The 17,844-nt window shown below is 39.7% G+C and overlaps 1 protein-coding gene across 1 annotated transcript in view; it reads left to right on the top strand.

Annotated features, from left to right (window-relative positions):
- The first annotated feature begins 3,673 nt into the window (after positions 1 to 3,673).
- Positions 3,674 to 17,844, top strand: part of zcchc7 (zinc finger, CCHC domain containing 7) — a 51,677-nt gene continuing 37,506 nt past the window's right edge. Inside the window, exons 1-3 of the mRNA XM_085356998.1 lie at positions 3,674 to 3,734; positions 8,380 to 8,929; positions 10,234 to 10,444. Of these exons, the coding sequence (XP_085213124.1) occupies positions 8,426 to 8,929; positions 10,234 to 10,444 (715 nt within the window). The 5' untranslated portion in view covers positions 3,674 to 3,734; positions 8,380 to 8,425. The remainder of the gene's footprint in view (positions 3,735 to 8,379; positions 8,930 to 10,233; positions 10,445 to 17,844) is intronic.

Raw genomic sequence — 17,844 nt, 5'->3', positions numbered from 1 at the left:
GTTTACAGTTTGACTTGCACAAAATATCTCTCAAAATTTAAAAAGCTGGGAGACTGTAGGGCTAAAACTGGTCATATTATTTTGAGACACCTTTACTTATCACAAGGCCAGGATTGATTCAAGCTCACCTTCACCTGCTTTTAAAATTAGAGAGCGACATCAGCTCAACAATGAGTCACTAAAGACTGATGCTGTTATTGAACCTGTTCTGACAAAAAATTCTTAACTTGAGCTGCACCAAATAGAAATCAAACACTTCTGTAGGAATCTTATAGTTAGTAGAAAAAAATATGAGGTTTATTAAAAAACACGTTCCTGTTGGAGATACTCCATTGGTGGTATTCCAAACCTGCTGTTGAGAATAAAATATTTTTTGCTTTCTTAAAATATTCTGCTCTCTCTGGCCAACAGCAATATCTATCACAAACAAACTGACATGCATATTTCAAAACCAGTGACATTTTTTTTTATTTTTCATTCGGACTTATATAGTTGCCAACCATTGTCCTCACAACTGATTATTAATTGCATGCTTACTCTCAGGTAAGCATAGTCCATGGTTTCTCATAATGCAGTCAGAAGCTAGAGGTCAGATTTTTGCCAGAGAAAGCAAGTGTTCCACTCCATTTTGTACAGGTTCTTCAAATCACAACTGCAGACAAAAAGAACAGAATTGGGGCTTTTTTTGTCATCAGTTACACACTTACAAAACAAAAATGACCATCAGCTGTAGAATATCGCCTTTACACCGGAGCGGCTGACAAGAATCCAGCTTTGATAAAACATTCCGGAGAAAGCTTTTCCAAGTCGTCCGATACCAAATGGAAAGAAGGGGCCGCTATGGAACATACAAACACCACCAAATGAGAGCAATGACATGCTTCTTTTAACTTCTTCTCTTCAATAAAGATCATTCATCAGGCAGAACCATCCCTTCTGGAATGTGTGATTGGAAACGAGGGGACTTTAAATCCCTCTCCCGGACACTCCATCCATCTTCAACACGCCACTGGTCTGGGCACCACTGGCCTGGAGATGAATCGCTGAACCAGATGCCTCCATTCAGCCGATCTCTTCTACCTTCATTTAAAATAATAACAGTAAATACCACCAAATGCGTAGAACCCAAAATCAGGCAGTCACATCACAATTTCACTGGGGCAGTCAGGCATCTCGGACCTGCATCCAATTTAGAGAGATACAGGGAGGCAGAGGAAGCAGAGGGTCCCACGCCCACCCGTCTGCACCTCCTAAAAACAAAACAGGTGCACAATATTAAGTATGCACCTGTGTGTACGCACAGGTGTGTGTATGTGTATGTCAGAGGTATACATAGACTAGAAAAGGTGATAGTGTTGTGACATGAGGTATAGACTAACCTTTGGAAGGAAACAATCCAACTCTGTGATGGCCTTTCCTGTGATGACACGCATGGAGAAACCTCAGGAATCAGATGGCATTCACCCTCTGATTCCCTATCATAACGCCATTCTCTCACCACTATTATGATGGCGACATTTATAGCAGGATATACAGAGCTCGTAATTATTCTCATGATATGGAGGAGAGGAAGAGGGAGATGGATGTTAATGTTACACAGCTTGCACAAGAGCCAGGATGGCGTAATTTTGCTGTATTCTACGTGTCATAAATATGACTGATGGCGATACCCAGTCTGTTGAATTACATTTACATATAGATTTACATTCCCATCAACATGTAATAAAGGCACGGGCCTGAAGGTTCATACTAGTCACTCACACATTCATGCTCACACCAAGTGAGCATACCTACATATTCAGAGGATTTACAGCTGGTATTTGGACCTTACTGTAGATGTATACATCAGAGAAATGATGCAGTAAAACAACATATAGGGCCCTGAGGGATGTTTTGTTTGCAGAAACAATATTTTTGGAAGTAGAGCAGCCTGGCTGACTTCAGTGTCAAGTTTGACAATTAAAAGTTTAGCAGAGGAGGTTCGCGTTCATGAATCACAAAGAAAATCCACCTTAAGTACGCAAGACTTGAATACTAACTGTTGATGATGGAGGTCTCTTACTTTGTTGACAGTTTTGGACATTTTGTCTTTGTCAGCAAAAAGCTGGAAGCAAATGAGAGGAAATGGGTAGATTCCCCATTTGGACTTAAACCAAATGAGTATCTCCATTCCCTTGGCTGCCAGCACACTAACAAACTATTTAAACCAGTGGTTTCATATGATGATGCTTAGCAGTTAAAGTAAGAGAGAAAATATTAATGAAGCCTACCTGCGCAAGCAAACAACCTACAAACAACAACAAAAATCTTTTTTTCTTCTAATTCTTAATTGACAGCCTTCTTAAATTATCTTGTGGTACCATGAGGGATTATGACCTTCAGATCTTTTGAGATCAACACATTTTCATTTCATCTTTTCTTCATTGAATCAATGTTGGAATTTTGATAAGAAAATGAATTTCTAGTTGAATTGTTGTAAAAGAAATCCAAATCAAAGAAGAATAATCTCCTTTTATATCAGAATAGGCATCACAAGCAGGGGTGCCACCGGGGGGGGGGGGGGGGGGGGGGGGGGCAGAGGGGGCATTGGCCACTGCACCCACACTCTCTCTCTCTCTCACACACACACACACAATATAAGGCAGGGGAGACTGTCCTATATTGGTAATAATGTAATAATGTTACAGAAACGCTTGAGCCAATCCCTGGACACATCACTGGTGGATCTCAGGGCCAACACAGAAACAGGCAACAGTTCACACTCTAACATGATGTAATATTTATTTGAGAATCATTAAAGCAGTGGACTTCCAGTCAATCAATCATTCAAGACAGATTATTTTGGAATTCAAAGTCTTCTTTGGTTTTCATATAAACCTTTTTTTTTTTGGTAATATCAACTTTAATAGCAGGCAATTAACCAGGCATATAATTTTTTTCCTTCTCTTTTCATTGCGATATTTTTGAGTAACTTATACAGCATAATAAAACAGGAAGTTTTGTTTTTGGTGTGCCACCCCAATATTTTAGTAGACCGCATATGGCCAACCCTTTGAAAACATTTTGGAGGCACCTCTAATCATAAAATGAAAACATAGATAAGGAAAAACAAAACTAAATGTACAAGCAGGACTTGAAAAAACAGTGCATATCTTTGTCTCTATATAATCAATTATAATTCACTATAGTAATTTAGTAAAAAACATTTTACGAAACATTGTTTTTAAAAATTTGCTGCTTTAAATTTTAAATGTTGTGTTTGTAAAATGCTGTATTTTATTATTTTGTCTCTGTCTCTTTTTTGTTTAGTAAATTGCGTTTTTTCGTCGTTCTTTCTAGCTCTAAAAACCCCATAATTACTACCTACAATACTGACACAACACAGGCTTGTCAGTTGTTAGTAATGAAAATAAAAAGACAAAAATACTTATTTTAGGCAAAGGGGAGAAAACGAGCGAAATACAGTCTCAAATAACTATTTATAGAATAAAGGCTCTTCTTCTTGGTATCCTGTAAAAATTACCTGTGTTGGGGAAATCATGACCTTTCAGTGTCCGAGATGCACTTTGTTTCAACACTCATAACAGTCTTCGCATTCGACGTGAAATGTTACGGTCGGCCAACTTATTTTCCTCGGACAAACCCGGAAGTTGTTTGTCTGTCTCCTGTGCTGGAGGCGCAGGAAAAGCAGCTCCAGCCTCCGGTAGCAGTACCTTTCCAGTTTGTTTCCAAAGGTGAGCTCATACACACTGACATTATATATTAAGCACACACAGTGGTGGCCTTGAGTAGGGCTGCCTCAGCTCCTTGTATTTATGTTCTTTCATGTGTGTTTGAGGCTGAAACGCTCCATTGTTTACATCCGAGCAGTTGCTCTGCTGCTTAGAAACACGTGGATGGAGTGGACTGAGACATGTCAACCAGGGACTGCCGATACGCTAAAATAACTTTTAAAAGCCCAAAAAAAGCTTAGCGAAAATTTCCGAGCTACCTGTGTTTTATGGCGTGTTACTGTTTAGTGAAGCCTCGGTACTCTGATAAACAGCTCGCATGTTCCCCAGTAAGCTAGCTCGTTAGCATTGAGCTAGCCGGGGTTACCATTAGGCTAACTACAATTGGAGAGTACACAGTTATAAAACTGAAGTTTCTGTTTGTCACTGCAATGTAACCAGGCTGCTGGATGTCCGAGATGTCTGCCTGTCACTCTAGTCTGTTTTTGGCAACCTAACTTAAGTCAAATGACCGCTTGGATGTTATAAACTCCACATTGCAACCATAGCATAATCACACATTCACTAAAATTAAAGAAAAATGTATGTATAATCAAAAGGCCTCATTACACAGTTTTGTGCAAAAGGTGACTTCTGATGTTTGTGTGTGTTTTAAACTTGTTTTTTTTTCTTAAATTGTTAAATAAACTCTACTCAGCAGGGTTCTTGGAGGGGTTATATATATATATAAAATAAATAAATGACCTGTTTTGAAAGTATTTTTATAACTGTGTAATTGCACCTCCAATACAATCAATCCACTCCTTTTTGGTCACTAAATATATCTTTTGTAGAATTGTGATGTTCTACAAAACTGTGATGTTTACTGGGATACATAAATGATATCTAAAAGCTTCTTTGTCAGAAACTCATTGCATCTTCTACATTGTAGCAGGGAAGTTCTGGCTTAAAATTACTTATTATCATTCATGAAAGATATGTTTCACATAAGTTTCACAAATTACAGGCCAATAAGTCATTTACAACAGGTTAAATATGGGCAATCATTTTTTGGTAGACACTAGAAATCACCTTTTGGGAGATGATCACTCTTTTGCATGGCACTGGTTAAAAAGTGAATATCTAGCAAAACATTGTCTAGTATTCAAACTGCTGACCTGTAATATGTCAGACATATCTTCCTTGAATGATATCAAGGTATTTTGCGCCAGAAGTGCCATATGCCAAAATGGACAGTATTGGTTATAATGTAGAACACAGACTATGTACAAAATGCAGAATCTTAAGGACATTTGTCTTTATTTTATCTATTACTCCCTTCAAAAATCATGCTGAAGACAGTTTATGTAAGAAAAAGATATCAGACATAAAACACACAGAAACATAAGAAATCACTTTTGTCATAACGCTTGTTCAATACCTGGCTGATACTGATTTTTAAAGATTGCAGTGGGTGGTATGGTGGTGCAGTGTTACCTGTTGCCTCACAGCAAGAAAGTCCTAGGTTTGAATCAAGTCTGGAGCTTTTCTGTGTAGAGTTTGCATGCCTGCCTCGCAGCCTATGACAGCTTAGTTAGTTTCCAGCCTTCTTGCAACCCTGAAGAAAATAGGAGGATGGATGGATCTATTCCAATGTCAGTATATCAGCCAGTATGTTTTTGGATAGCATGTAGTACTGCAAAAGTGTTATATGTAATGTAGTCACCAGTCCTTAGCTGGGCAAACTACATGCAGACACCATTTAGTTACCTCAAGTTAATCCAAGCATCTTATAGGCCATTATCCTCCAACCAATACATTAATTGATTATATTAATAGATTATTATTGGTTCAATAGAGTTTGTCCATTCTTTTAGTATTGTAAGTATAAGATGGCCTCCTAATTATTAAGATGATGATGTGCTTTGTTTGAAGAATTGTGCTCTGAATGATATTAGAAAAGATCAGTTAAGTTGATTCAATGTTTTTTTTGTTTTTTTCTTTTCTTGAAACATAAAATGTACTTTTCTTAACTGCTCATCCAGCTCAGGTGGATCCCAGCTGTCTTTGGCTGAGAGGCGGATATCCGTTTGTCATGTCTGTAGGGACAAATGACCATTCACGCTCACGTTCACCTCTCTGGACAATTTAGAATCACCAGTTAACCTAACATGCCTGAATTTTACTTAAAGCTTCTCAGATACATGCACATTCACAATTGAGCCATATGTAGGTGTTTTCTGTTCTAATGATTAGTTAAATCTCACAGCTATGAAGTAAATTTTCAGAGTCCCCAGTTCACTTTTTTTTTTTTAACCAAAACTACAGATAAATTAAACCTTGTATTTCCTGTTTCGGTGTAAACCCATAGGGACTCACGTGTGAATATGCACAGCTGGCTAATAGAAACGTCAGTGCTTGATATTTGTTGATCTCTACTAAATTCATTGTGTCCTAATGCAGCATTTGTAAAACGCATTTCAGCTGCATTCATAGGTCTTATCATTCATAGGTCTGTCTGATCTATATTAAATCAGACATTTAGACTGTGAGCATGATTAGGATTGAAACTGAAGTAACTAAATAGAATTTAGACACCTTTGCATCTTGCCTGTTGTTTTTCTCTTCACTTTTTTTTCCTGGCATGTCAAAAAGTTTTCTGTGGAAAACCCCTCTCTGGTTTTGGTGAAGCTGAGTTGCTTCACCAAAACAGATGCAATGGAGCTAACAGAGTCCAGAGGTGTTGTTCAGGTAGCATTTTAATTGAGAAGATTAGGAGGAATCACCTGTGTTGTCAGACCATGACTGTACCCGGCCTTTAAGTATAGTACATTAAATTCCACTACTGTAAAACACAGTGAGTCATTTGTCGGCTCCCAGTCCCTGTGAGCTGCTGAAACTTTCAACACAACGGTCGCCCCTCACCAACCGGTAAGATTTTCTGTCCCTTTAATCCCTTGTGGCCGGCTTGTGACCGTGTAGCGTGGCTTTTATGCAGTGTGTGTGCGGCCTGGGAGCCAATCATCTCCAGCCATCATGGCACAGACACGCAGGACTGGACAGAGCAATGGGCCGGTGCCCCTTCTCTGTCCACTTTGTGTGTGTGTGTGTGTGACTGTGTGTGTTAGAAAAAGACAGACAAGCACTGGAAAAATTAACACCACAGTGCGTAACCAGCTAATTCAACAATTTTTTGGTGTCACGTTAAGTGTTATTTAAAGTCGTCACCTGGCAGGTAAAAAAACTTGGGTCTTGTTTGCTTGAGCCAATGAAGACAGCTCCGATGGGAAAAAAAAAAGTCTACATGTTAAAAAAAAAAAAAAAAAAATCTGAGTTCTCTTGAGCTGTGTCCGCTCAGATTTCTTAACAAGGCCTCATGGTTTTCCGAGTAAGATGGAAGTTTCCTGTAATTGATGTTGGCCTGTGTTTCCTTCAGTTCGACAGCGCTGTGGATACCCGCCATATAACTTAAGAGAGGAAAATGACGACAGCACAATTCTGGTAATAAAGTAGAGCTACTAATTAGTCTTGTATATTAGACCTGACGTGGTTGATCAGTGTTAAATATTTGAATGGTGGGATAAAGATTTCATGTGCACAGAAAAAAAAGAAGAAATTCTAAACATTACTAGAATTGGATTGGTATTGATGAAGATTTTGTAGCTGATATCAGGCAAAATGAAAACTAAATAAGTTTAATTTTTGTATTCAGTTTTGAATCTTTTGAAAAACACACTCAGTTAGGAGAAAGATTGGTTGCAGCAAAGGAGCACATCTTTTTCTAAAATTAACAAATGTACACTATTATGACACTAGTAAAAACACAATTTGCTATTTGTGCCTTATTTTCCCGAATAAACCGCTGAGCAGGTGAATCTGAATCCAAAGTGATGCTTTGCAAAGAGAATAAATAGAATAATCCTTTAATTGTCCCACAAGGGGAAATTTGGGTGTAACAGCAGCAAGAAAGACACATATGCAAACAAACAGTACATAAGACACAGAACAGAAACATACACAATTTTTACATATTTACATCAAGGACAATGGTTACCAAAAACAGAGTACTGTACCATTATTAAATTAAATTAAATGAAGTTAAGAGGCAAACCCTGGTTATAGTGTGACTCGGTTGATAAAATAGTGCAAGTTACAGCGCTGATGTAAACCTCTGTTTGTTGGGAGCAGTTTTGATTGTACAGTCTGACAGCTGCAGGGAGGAAGGACCTGCGGAAACGCATAAAGAGCTGCTGGTTGGTGAGCTGTTATGATTGCCTACTTAAAGCTGGTTTATGTTGGTGATGGTAACCAGTGTTAGCAGTTTAGAAATGAATTGTTAAAAAAAGTGAAGTTTCCCACGCGTAAGAATTTCTTTTGATTTTATTTTGACTTGCATAATAGAAAACTCTTTGATTTTTTTTTTATTGTGGGTAGATTAAGCCTTTTATTTCTTTGGGATTTTGGAAATGTGAAAAGAATTTGATTGACTCGTCTTTACAAACCAAATGATAATAACTAGTGGTCAATAACTGTAGGCTAAAGTAAACTGTCTGTTTGTTCTTCTTTTTCCAACTATAACACAGCAGTGTATTAATAATGTATAATTTGATGCTTGATAATGAGTTAGACAATGTGATGCTGTATTATGTTGATTTTGTGTGCTTTTCAGCCACTGAAGTCGCCATCTCCTCAGGTGTGTGCATGTGGTTGTGAGGATGTACAGTGTCTACCAGGACCGGGAGAGATTGGAGGATGATCTCTATCAAGAGGAAGAAGTGGACTCTGATGGGTCAGAGGCCAACAGCGAGGTGGAGTTCCACCTTTATAGCCAGCTCCACTACTCATCCAACCTTGGGGAACTAGAGGAGCAGGAGGGTGAAGAAGAGCAGAACCATGAAAGAGAGGACACCCGGCAAAATAGGGTTACAGATGGTGATAGAGGACTAGAGGAAAAAACAGGCATCAAGGCTCTGACACCTACTAATGGCAGCCTGCAGCAACACCTGAAGCAGAAGAAGAAGAAAGAGAAAAAGGACAAGCCGAAGAAGAAAAGTGACTCTAAAGGTCAGAGGTTGCCATCATCACTTTTCGAGGAGGTCATCGTGATCGACTCCGGCCCTGACGTCATCTCAATCTCTGACGATGACAGCGCTGAAGGTGATGAAGGGATCTGTGCTTTAAAGGGTCGAGGCATGCAGACTTCCACTCCAGCGCAGCAGGTAGAGCAAAAAGTGAACTGCTATCCGTGTGTCACATTTACTTTGTTAGCCAGTATTACCCTGCTGATGAACTGTAGATAAAGTCATTTTAACATCAGTCAACACAGTGGCAGAGTAACTAGAAAGTTTGCAGAGTAGTTGTTGACACAGAAGTATTTATATTTAAGATACGTTTAAAAAAATTAATTAAAAAAAAAAGGTAAATGCAAAAATAAAGACACATTTTATGAAACATATTATTTATGGTGTTTCCAGTTTATTAAAAAAAAAATCCGTCTGGCTTAGGGTAGTGTTAAACAATCTGCAAACTTGTCTCTGACATGCATAAACAAGAAAATGTGTTAAGAAGCACCTCTGAGCAGATTAAACATGCTAAGGAACAGATGCTTTACCTCTGAAACAATTCCTGTGGACACTGAAACAGCGCTGAAGCTCAGCACGTCAGTTTGCAGCTGCACCCTGTAGTCTTGGACTTAATTGCCCATCCAATTTGGTTACTCCTCCAGCCATCCAAGATCAGCTGCCTTTTGGTGCCTTGGGTATTAAGTCAAACCTTAACTTAACTTAAAATCTGAGTTTGTCAGTCATAATCAAAACTGACTGAATGTTGATGACAGTATGTGTGAGCGGTAAGTCTGCCAGATGTCCGTGTGAAGAGTAAAACCAATTTTTTTACTTCAGGTTTTGACACTAATGCAACTTTGACAAACTAGGCCAGCTGGGGCCTCATACTAGCAGCAGATAAATGTTTGCATATGGTCTTGCACAGAATGGGGTCAGGGGATTAAATCCACAGTTCCCAGTCACTTAAATATGAAGCTTATTACAAAAGGATGTCCAATGGCTCAAATGAGCTGTAAAAATAGATTACGCCCAGCATGTGGACATCTAACTTTGAAGACTTTTATGAACGTCTTCTTAGACATAGCAAAAGTCACCATAAAGTTAAAGCCCCTTTATTTTGTAATTTGTGAGACATTATCAGAAATCTGGCTTCCATCTTCATTTTTGATTTTTTTCTGTCCTTTGCAAGCTACTTCTCAGTGGTCACTGGCACCAGGCTTAATTACTGCTGTTTTCCATTTTGAGCTGTAGCATGGCTTGTGAATGACTAGGTGCTGCAGGTGTAATGCTAGCAGTGAAGTAATGATGTTTAACAAAGGACAAAGCAATTTCACAAACCATCACCTTTATCGCTGCTTTGTCATTTGATCAGTTCAGTAAAGCTGCAAGGTAAAAAAATAAATAAATAAAGGATTTGACATCTGATGCACACTAATTGCGTGTATAATTCATCCATGTAGGATGCTCAGAAAAGGAAAAGGACTCCAGGTGTGCCTGTGACTGTGGAGTCCAGAAGTTCACAATCGGATTCAGAAGAGTCAGAATCCGAATCTGAGTCCGATTCATCTGATTCGGATGGCCTGGAAAGCTGGATGATCCTGGGTCAAGGGAATCAGTTTGGCGACCACTCCATCTCACTCAACCTGGAAGGAGGGTCTCACAGCGAATTGGGTGTGTTGTGTGTCTGTCTTTTGTGACCTTATTTAATCGTGACTCCTGTTTGTACTGAGAAATAGTTAGACCTACAGTGCTGTGAAAAAGTGTTTGCCCCTTTCTAGATTTCTTATTTATTTGCATATTTGTCATGCTTACATATGGAAGCCCGTTTCCGCCACTAAATAAAAACAAAAAAGGTAGTATCCATAACTCAAAATTTCGAGTTACTTTTCTCAAAATTTCGAGTTAGCTCTGCCAATCAAAAATATATGTGAATGAGGTCGCTTTCTTGTTACCCGGAAGCATATGGCGCAGAGGAACGCGCACTCAAAAATGGATCCCAACAAATTGGCGCTTTCGCGAGTACGTTTGCTGATAGTAACACCATGTGATTCAGCTAATAACACAGGGATTTCATCATTTGTGAAGCCAGGCTGAAAACACTCAGCAATCTGTGCATTCACGACTGGATATAATACCGGTAGCTTAGCTGTAGCATTTGTAGCTGAGGGCTTCAGCTTCCAGGTAACAAGGAATTCACGTAGATTACTGATTGGCAGCGCTAACTCGAAATTTCAAGTTACTTTCTCGAAATTTTGAGAAAAAAACTCGAAATTTTGAGAAAATAACTCGGAATTTTGAGTTACGGATCCTTTTTTTTTTTTTTTTTTTTTTTTAGTGGCGGAAACGGGCTTCCATACTTACATGTTTCAGCTCATCAAATAAATATTTTCACGGCATTGTATTTGGGCTGCACCTCTTGTGTGGCCCAGTTCATTCAGAACACTTAGTCTACCTGCACAGCCCATTGATAAGAAGCAGGCGTTAGGCTGCACTGAGAACAATCTGTGTGAATGCGTGTTTGTACATACATAAGCAGCATCTATGTCTGCATGTTTACGAACTTGTAAGCTTTTAGCATTCCTGGCACCGTCTGCCCAGCTGCTCGCTTCTCTGATGCATCTTTAAATATGTTTGTGTGCATTATGTATTGATATATGTGTGTGAGTCTGCAAAAGTGTGAATATTTGTGTTTATAACATATTCTGGCTCTAATCAGCATGCATGCGTACATACACGTGGATACCAGCAGTCATAACGCTAATGCCAAAAACAAACAAACGGAGAAACGGTAACGCAGGAGGAGAGGGAGGGGAGGTTTGGGAGAGATGGGAGTAATCAAAAAATGAATAAAAATGTTCCCTGCAAATCTCTTCAGATCTACACATTATCTTAACCTGCAGCCTCAGCAACCTCTCCGGCTCCCTCCTCCTCCTCCTCCCTCCTACCTAACGCTCTCCCATCTCATTCTTTTATCCTATTTTCTCACTATTGTGCTCTCTCTCTCCCACTCTCCCTCTCACCGTTTCTTCCTCATTTGAATTTCCCTGGGCTGATGTTTCTGCAAGAGTGCTCACTGCCTCCTCTACACACAACTGGGCTAAAGGAGGGGGTCTGTAGCTGGTGGGAAGGCTTGAGGTTTGGCCTGGTTTTGGGAGGAAAGGAGGATTTTAGGTCTCTGTCTTTCTCTCCCTCTCTGTCTCTCTCGTCTGGTTTCTCTCTGTGATCTTTGGAGCTTGACCTCATGTCTGCACATGGGGGGTCATGGGTGTGGTGTGGATGGGGTCTTAAAGTGAGAGGAATCGGGGAGGGGGGGGGGGGGGGGAGTTTTTCAAAAAAAAGGAGAAATAAAGGCGAGGAAATTAAGGGATGAGCCTGAGTAGTCTTGAACTGTGCCTGAATTTAATACAACTCACTAATTCAAACTTGGTCCTGAGTATGTTGGGCGTTTACACTAAAAACGGGCCAAAATATAAAAATTTTTTTCTTAAATCTTAAGAAAAAATTCTGAAAAGCACAAAAACTAAAATTGAACTGATCCCAGATTACCGTTTTCTATTCATTCCAAAACCGATAGGGCTTATCGTGGGGTGCTGTATGAAAACTATTAAAACACATTAGTGAGCCACACTCCTGCCACTGTAAAACATTTCCAAGTGCACCAAATGTGCCATTCTGCAGATGCATTCCCTAAGAAATACATCGTTCACTTTTTTTTGTAATTCTTTGAAACAAAAAAAGCTTCTTTTAGAAATAAATGGTGTTTTAAAAAAATAGATGGTAACCATTAGAGCTAAAAGACAGAAGTTTGCTTTATGCAGTTTGTTTTATGATTAAGCAAAATTCACGAACTGTGTTTTAAAGGTTGTCACCTGTTAATTAAATTAATAATCAAATAAGATGTCTGTTGATCTCAACTGAAAATTTGGTTTTATAGCTCTTTGAAGAATTATGAAAAAAATATTTAGTGTTATTAAATCTTTGAGAAAAAACTAACAAAAAGTCAAATGATTTAGTGTGTACTAAATGTAACCTGACTAGTAGTGGGTTTTTAAGGAATGCAAGAAGTCATGATAATCAATATATCTGCATAGATTTATACACGCATCTCTAAAGTGTTGCATACTCTGCTACATGTGCTGCACGTTTTCAGATGGGTTTAAATGGGACGGCACATATTTATGTGTGACGAGCCAGTATTGGACCGATAATGTCGCTTGCTGATACATCTTTGTGTGAAGTACGCGCTGCAGCTGACTTGAATGTATGTTTGGGACACAGTTTTGATTCCCTCTTGCCTCCACCTCTCTGATGGTATAGGTTTAAAAACACAATCGTATGCTGAATCATTTTCTTCTTTTACAATTCATTTCACAAGCTTTTTTACTTGGAAAAGATATTCAGAGAAAAAGGCCAATTTTAGGTCGCTGAGATATGGTTGTTTGAATTTTTATGGCAACCTTAATCTTAATCGTTACATCCATAAACCAGGGCTTCAAATATAAAGATTGATTTCTGTTTTTTATATGCCATGTTGTGAGTTCTGTAGCTTTGGTTTCTGCATTTGTTTGTGTGTGTGTGTGTGTGCGCATGCGTGTGTGTGTGTGTGTGTGTGTGTGTGTGTGTGTGTGTGTGTAACCATTTTGCACAGCAGCGACTAATAGTATTTGTACGCCTAGACCCCATCTCAGCATCACCATCAAATCACATTCACTACACTTAGTCTCTCCCTCTCGCCTGCAGAAATTTAATCTGTTCATCCTCTTTCTCTCCCTCTTCCGCCTACATGTTGTCACTTGTTCACATACTTTTACAATCTAATCTTTTCTCACCCCTTGAGATAAGTTTTTTTTTTAAATAATTTTTTTAATCAAGAACGTGAACACACATGCACACACAGTCTGAGTGGCTATCTGTCACCTAGCTGTTAGTAGCGGGTCCTGCTGGGTGGATCTGTAAGGACAACGAATAGGTAAAACAAAAAAAAAAAAGAGAGAGAGAGAGAGAGAGAAAAGATAGTTGAGAGAAGGAGGGTGAGCAAGGGCCGTCCGCCTGTCCGGCAGCTATGCAGCAGCAACCAGACGGAACAAGAGAGCGAAAACAGGTCTTCCCAAAATCCAGCTCAGTGCCTTTCCCACCCGAAGAGGTGTGCGTCTACTTCCCCGTGAATGAATCTGCGGTGTAGGCGGGGTGTGCTGAAGCTAAACTTGAATTGTAAGTGGTTAAACTTCACTCTATGGTCACACTCCCCCCCCCCCCCCCCCCCCCCCCCCCCCCCCTCTCCCCCCACCCCCAGCTCTCTCCTCTTCGCTTTTTTTTTTTGTCCCCTCGATCTTGGTCAGTGCACACCAAACTTTGTTTGAGGCTTAGAGTCAGCTCTGGCTTGCTATCAGGGTGGCCGATCACATCAGAGTGAGCCTGAGTGTGTGTGTGTCAATGTGTGTGTGTTTCACTGAAAGTCTTGGTGAATTAGAGAGAAGTGAGTGTTTGTATGTAATGGTTAACTCTGACTCAGAGAAAAGCGAGGTAAGTCTGTTCACTTCTCTCCTCTTCTTCCTTCATCATTTTCTGTGTGCCATCTTTTATAGTCCTGAGAGGCTGTTCCATACTCAGATTTGTTTGTGGAAAGTAGTTGCACAAATGTTTTCAGCTTTAGATATGTGTGAATGAGCCACACTACTTTAGGCCTAAAGCTTTCTTCTGCTGCTTCTTGCAGCATCTGTGTACTCTAAAGTTGCATGCCAGTGTACGCACAAAGTGAAATACGGATTTAGCTGTGTGTATTTTCTTTTTGCTCCGATTATGTGTGAGAGTGCACGTTTATGTACAGGGCATCGGGATTGTAAAATGAGATTACAATGGCACGTTGGGTAGTGCAGTAGGTGTGCGTGTGCATGTGTGTGCGCGCGCGCGTGTGGGTGGGCGGGCGGGCAGGCGCTGCAGAAGGGAGACATGGATAGGATCAGCTCTTATCTTGGCTGCCCAGTGCCACACGAGGTGTAACGCCACACCCACGCTACCACACAGTGTGTTTGAACAGGCACACACACACACACACACACACACACACACACACCATGAAGTCACTGTGCCATAGTTTGACTTGTATTATCCTTTTTTCTTTTTCTTTTTTTCAGAGGATATGCAAATTAGATGAGACTACAGTGTAGGCCTAATATTAGCGCATGCAAAATAAATGGTGGAAATTCAGTTGAATGGCCGGTGCCTTCATATCTAAAAAAAAAAAGAAGCTTTTGATTGAACAATCATTTTGATGCCAGCGGCCTTTGAAATGTAATGACATTTGGAATCGAGTAAATGAAACAGAAGGTTTTTGTAATGCAAAAAAGAAAAATCTCCTTATTGAGTATTCCATATTTTGTTAAAATTAATTGAGCATTTACTGCTCATCTTTTGCTTATTAAGATGTATTTATGTTGTGTAGACTCATTAAAGATTTTATTATTTAGCCCCTTGCAGCATTTTTGGACATGCTTTGCACTGTACACAGTGCAACTTGTTAGCTTGTGTTATTTATTATTGTGAAATATAGTGCAGGATAATCCTCATGCTGTTCCTGCAGACTCAGAGATAGAAACTTATCATTGTTGGATTTCGTGTTTGTGTTCTTCTGTTCAATTGTACTTTAAATATTAGAAAATCAGCACAGCTGAATTCTTCCTTCTTCTAACTTAGCTTCAGGACGTCTTTTGCCAAATGGTTTCATAAAGAAAATTGAGTAAAATAATTGCTTACATATGTGACAAAGAACAGGATAGAGGAAGTAGAAATTGTGAAGCACCACTTGAGTCTATATCTAAAAAATCGTGGTGGACGGACAGGTAGTAGAGCTCAGCATCAGACAGAGGTAGAGAGAGATGAGAGCGGTAGAAGCCAAAGTGGATGAGACAGGCCTTGAAAAGCATCGGCCACGGTGTCGGTCTGTCAGGAACGGTTTGTCTCCAGGCTAAGATCTCAGAGTGGCTCGAACACGGCCGGATTTCTGTCTGCACAAACTGATATCCAGCGCTGTCTGTCAGCCCCGTCTGTGTGTAGCTGATGGTTCTGCTGTTGAACCTTCCCACATAAGTCGTGACCTGATGTGGCTCTGTACAAAGCTGCGAATCTGGTTCAAATGCCATTATTTTTAGGAAAAACGAAAGCAAATTTTTGTCTCACGAGCCGTTTTCAGATTTCCAGCACGTCAGCTGCACTTGAAACTGTTCATATGAAGCTTTAAGTCTGAGCCAAATATGAGTTGTCGCAATGTCATGATGGATTGATTTTGAAATTCATTTAAATGTTAGATTTATAGTTTATGTATGTGACATAATCACATTTATTTTCTTATTAAAATGTGTTTTGAAACTGTAGCGATAATAGTTTTTTTTATGTTTTATATTTTGCAACATTTTCTGCATCTACTGTTATTCAAATTGCAGAATTACGGTCAAAATACTGCCCCTGCTTTTAGTTATCACGGACACGTTTTAATTTCAGCTGTGCTGCTTCTACTGCAGAGTGTCTTTTTTTGTGTGCAGATATCTGGAGTTTATTTATACCGCTTTTATCTGCATCTGGACAGAACAAGCCATCCTGTCTGAAAGTAATCTTTGTCAAAATAATCTATGAAAATTTTGCTATTTTTTTTCCTGGAAACTTTGACTCAAAAACACCCACAGACATCTGCGGTTGCGGGTCCAGGTGCTCATTTGTATTAATGTGGCTGTTTGTTCTTCAGCGTGAGTGAGGGGCAGCATTTGAATATAATCTAGGAGAAAACATTTTGGCTACATTTACAGAAACCTTTGCACAGCCACCATCTGTCGGTCAGGGAGTGGCATTTTGATTCCCGAATTTGAGATGGTTTAAATTTGTTTTATTTTTTCACCCATTTTAGTTTGATTTGAGATATTTTTTTATGAAATGTGGTTGTTTTGTTTTTAATATGTCGTATTGTAGAAATGAGAGGACGTTTGAGAGCGAAAGTGAAGGTGCGATGCCAGGTTGTGTGTGTGTGTGTGTGTGTGTGTTGGAGTGTGAAGGTGTGCGCATCTAAAGAGAAAAGTGTGTGTCAGCCTCACCACGCCTGAGGTGAGCCCAATAACCGTGCCATGGCCCACTGGAACGAAGTTTCACCATCTTTAGTTCCGAATAGAGAGAGAATGTGACATTAAATGAAATGGTTTTCAATGCTTTGCTTTTTTTTTTTTTAGCTGCCGCTGATGAACCGTGGTTTGGGATTTTTGTCTTTTTGAGCGTGAGATGTAACATTGCATGAGAGGGGCTTCTTTTAGCAATAGCACACAACCGGCTGCTTGCGGTAACTGTGGCCTGGAGGAAGGGGTAATAAACTGGAGACCAAGGGGGTCCCTACTGTAGTTTAATGCGTATGTATGTGTGTGTCTGTGTGGGTGGGTGGGGTGGTGGGTGGATTGAATAGGGAATCCCTGTCTTCTACTTGAACCTTTATTTAACCAGGATATCCCACTGAGAGCAAGGATCTTTTTTTCTTTTTTTTTCTTCCTACGGAGACCTGCAGCAGACACAGTGCCCTGAAGCTACAGTGTAAGACATCTTGACAAATACACAACAGAAACACACACGCACACAGACACCCACTCAAGTCTGATTAAATAAAACTTCTAGGCCTCAACACCTTAATCCTGCATTGTTTGTCCTTGCAGTCTGCTTGGTCCTGTAACTGTAGCTTTTGGTCAAGTAGTTACACAAAATGTGGCCGTTTTCACAAACTGTCTCATCCTTTAAATGAAGGACTGGGAGGGAAGGGACACAGAGGAGACTAGCAGAGAGGAAAAAAATGTCAATTACAATTACCAATAATAATCATTATAATTAAGCAATCACTTAATAAGAAATCAAATTATTGTGGGGGGTGACAGTGGGACAGAGGGAGGTCCCGTGGGACTGTATTAATTTCTATTCTTTTATTTGACCCGAGAACTTTCCCTTTATTGTCTTTCCTTGGTTTTTGGGCTAGGAGGGGTTGTCGAGAGGGCTTTATTAACTGGTAGCCTAGGGTGATGATTTTTTTCTTTCTTTTTTTGGATGGT

This window comes from Diplotaxodon limnothrissa, linkage group LG6, assembly GCF_057381915.1.
Source record: "Diplotaxodon limnothrissa isolate DT_005_m linkage group LG6, D_limnothrissa_male_GT1.1, whole genome shotgun sequence".
Taxonomy (NCBI): domain Eukaryota; kingdom Metazoa; phylum Chordata; class Actinopteri; order Cichliformes; family Cichlidae; genus Diplotaxodon; species Diplotaxodon limnothrissa.
The sequence above is the reverse complement of the archived record's forward strand: the minus strand, read 5'-3'. Positions and strand labels throughout refer to the sequence as shown.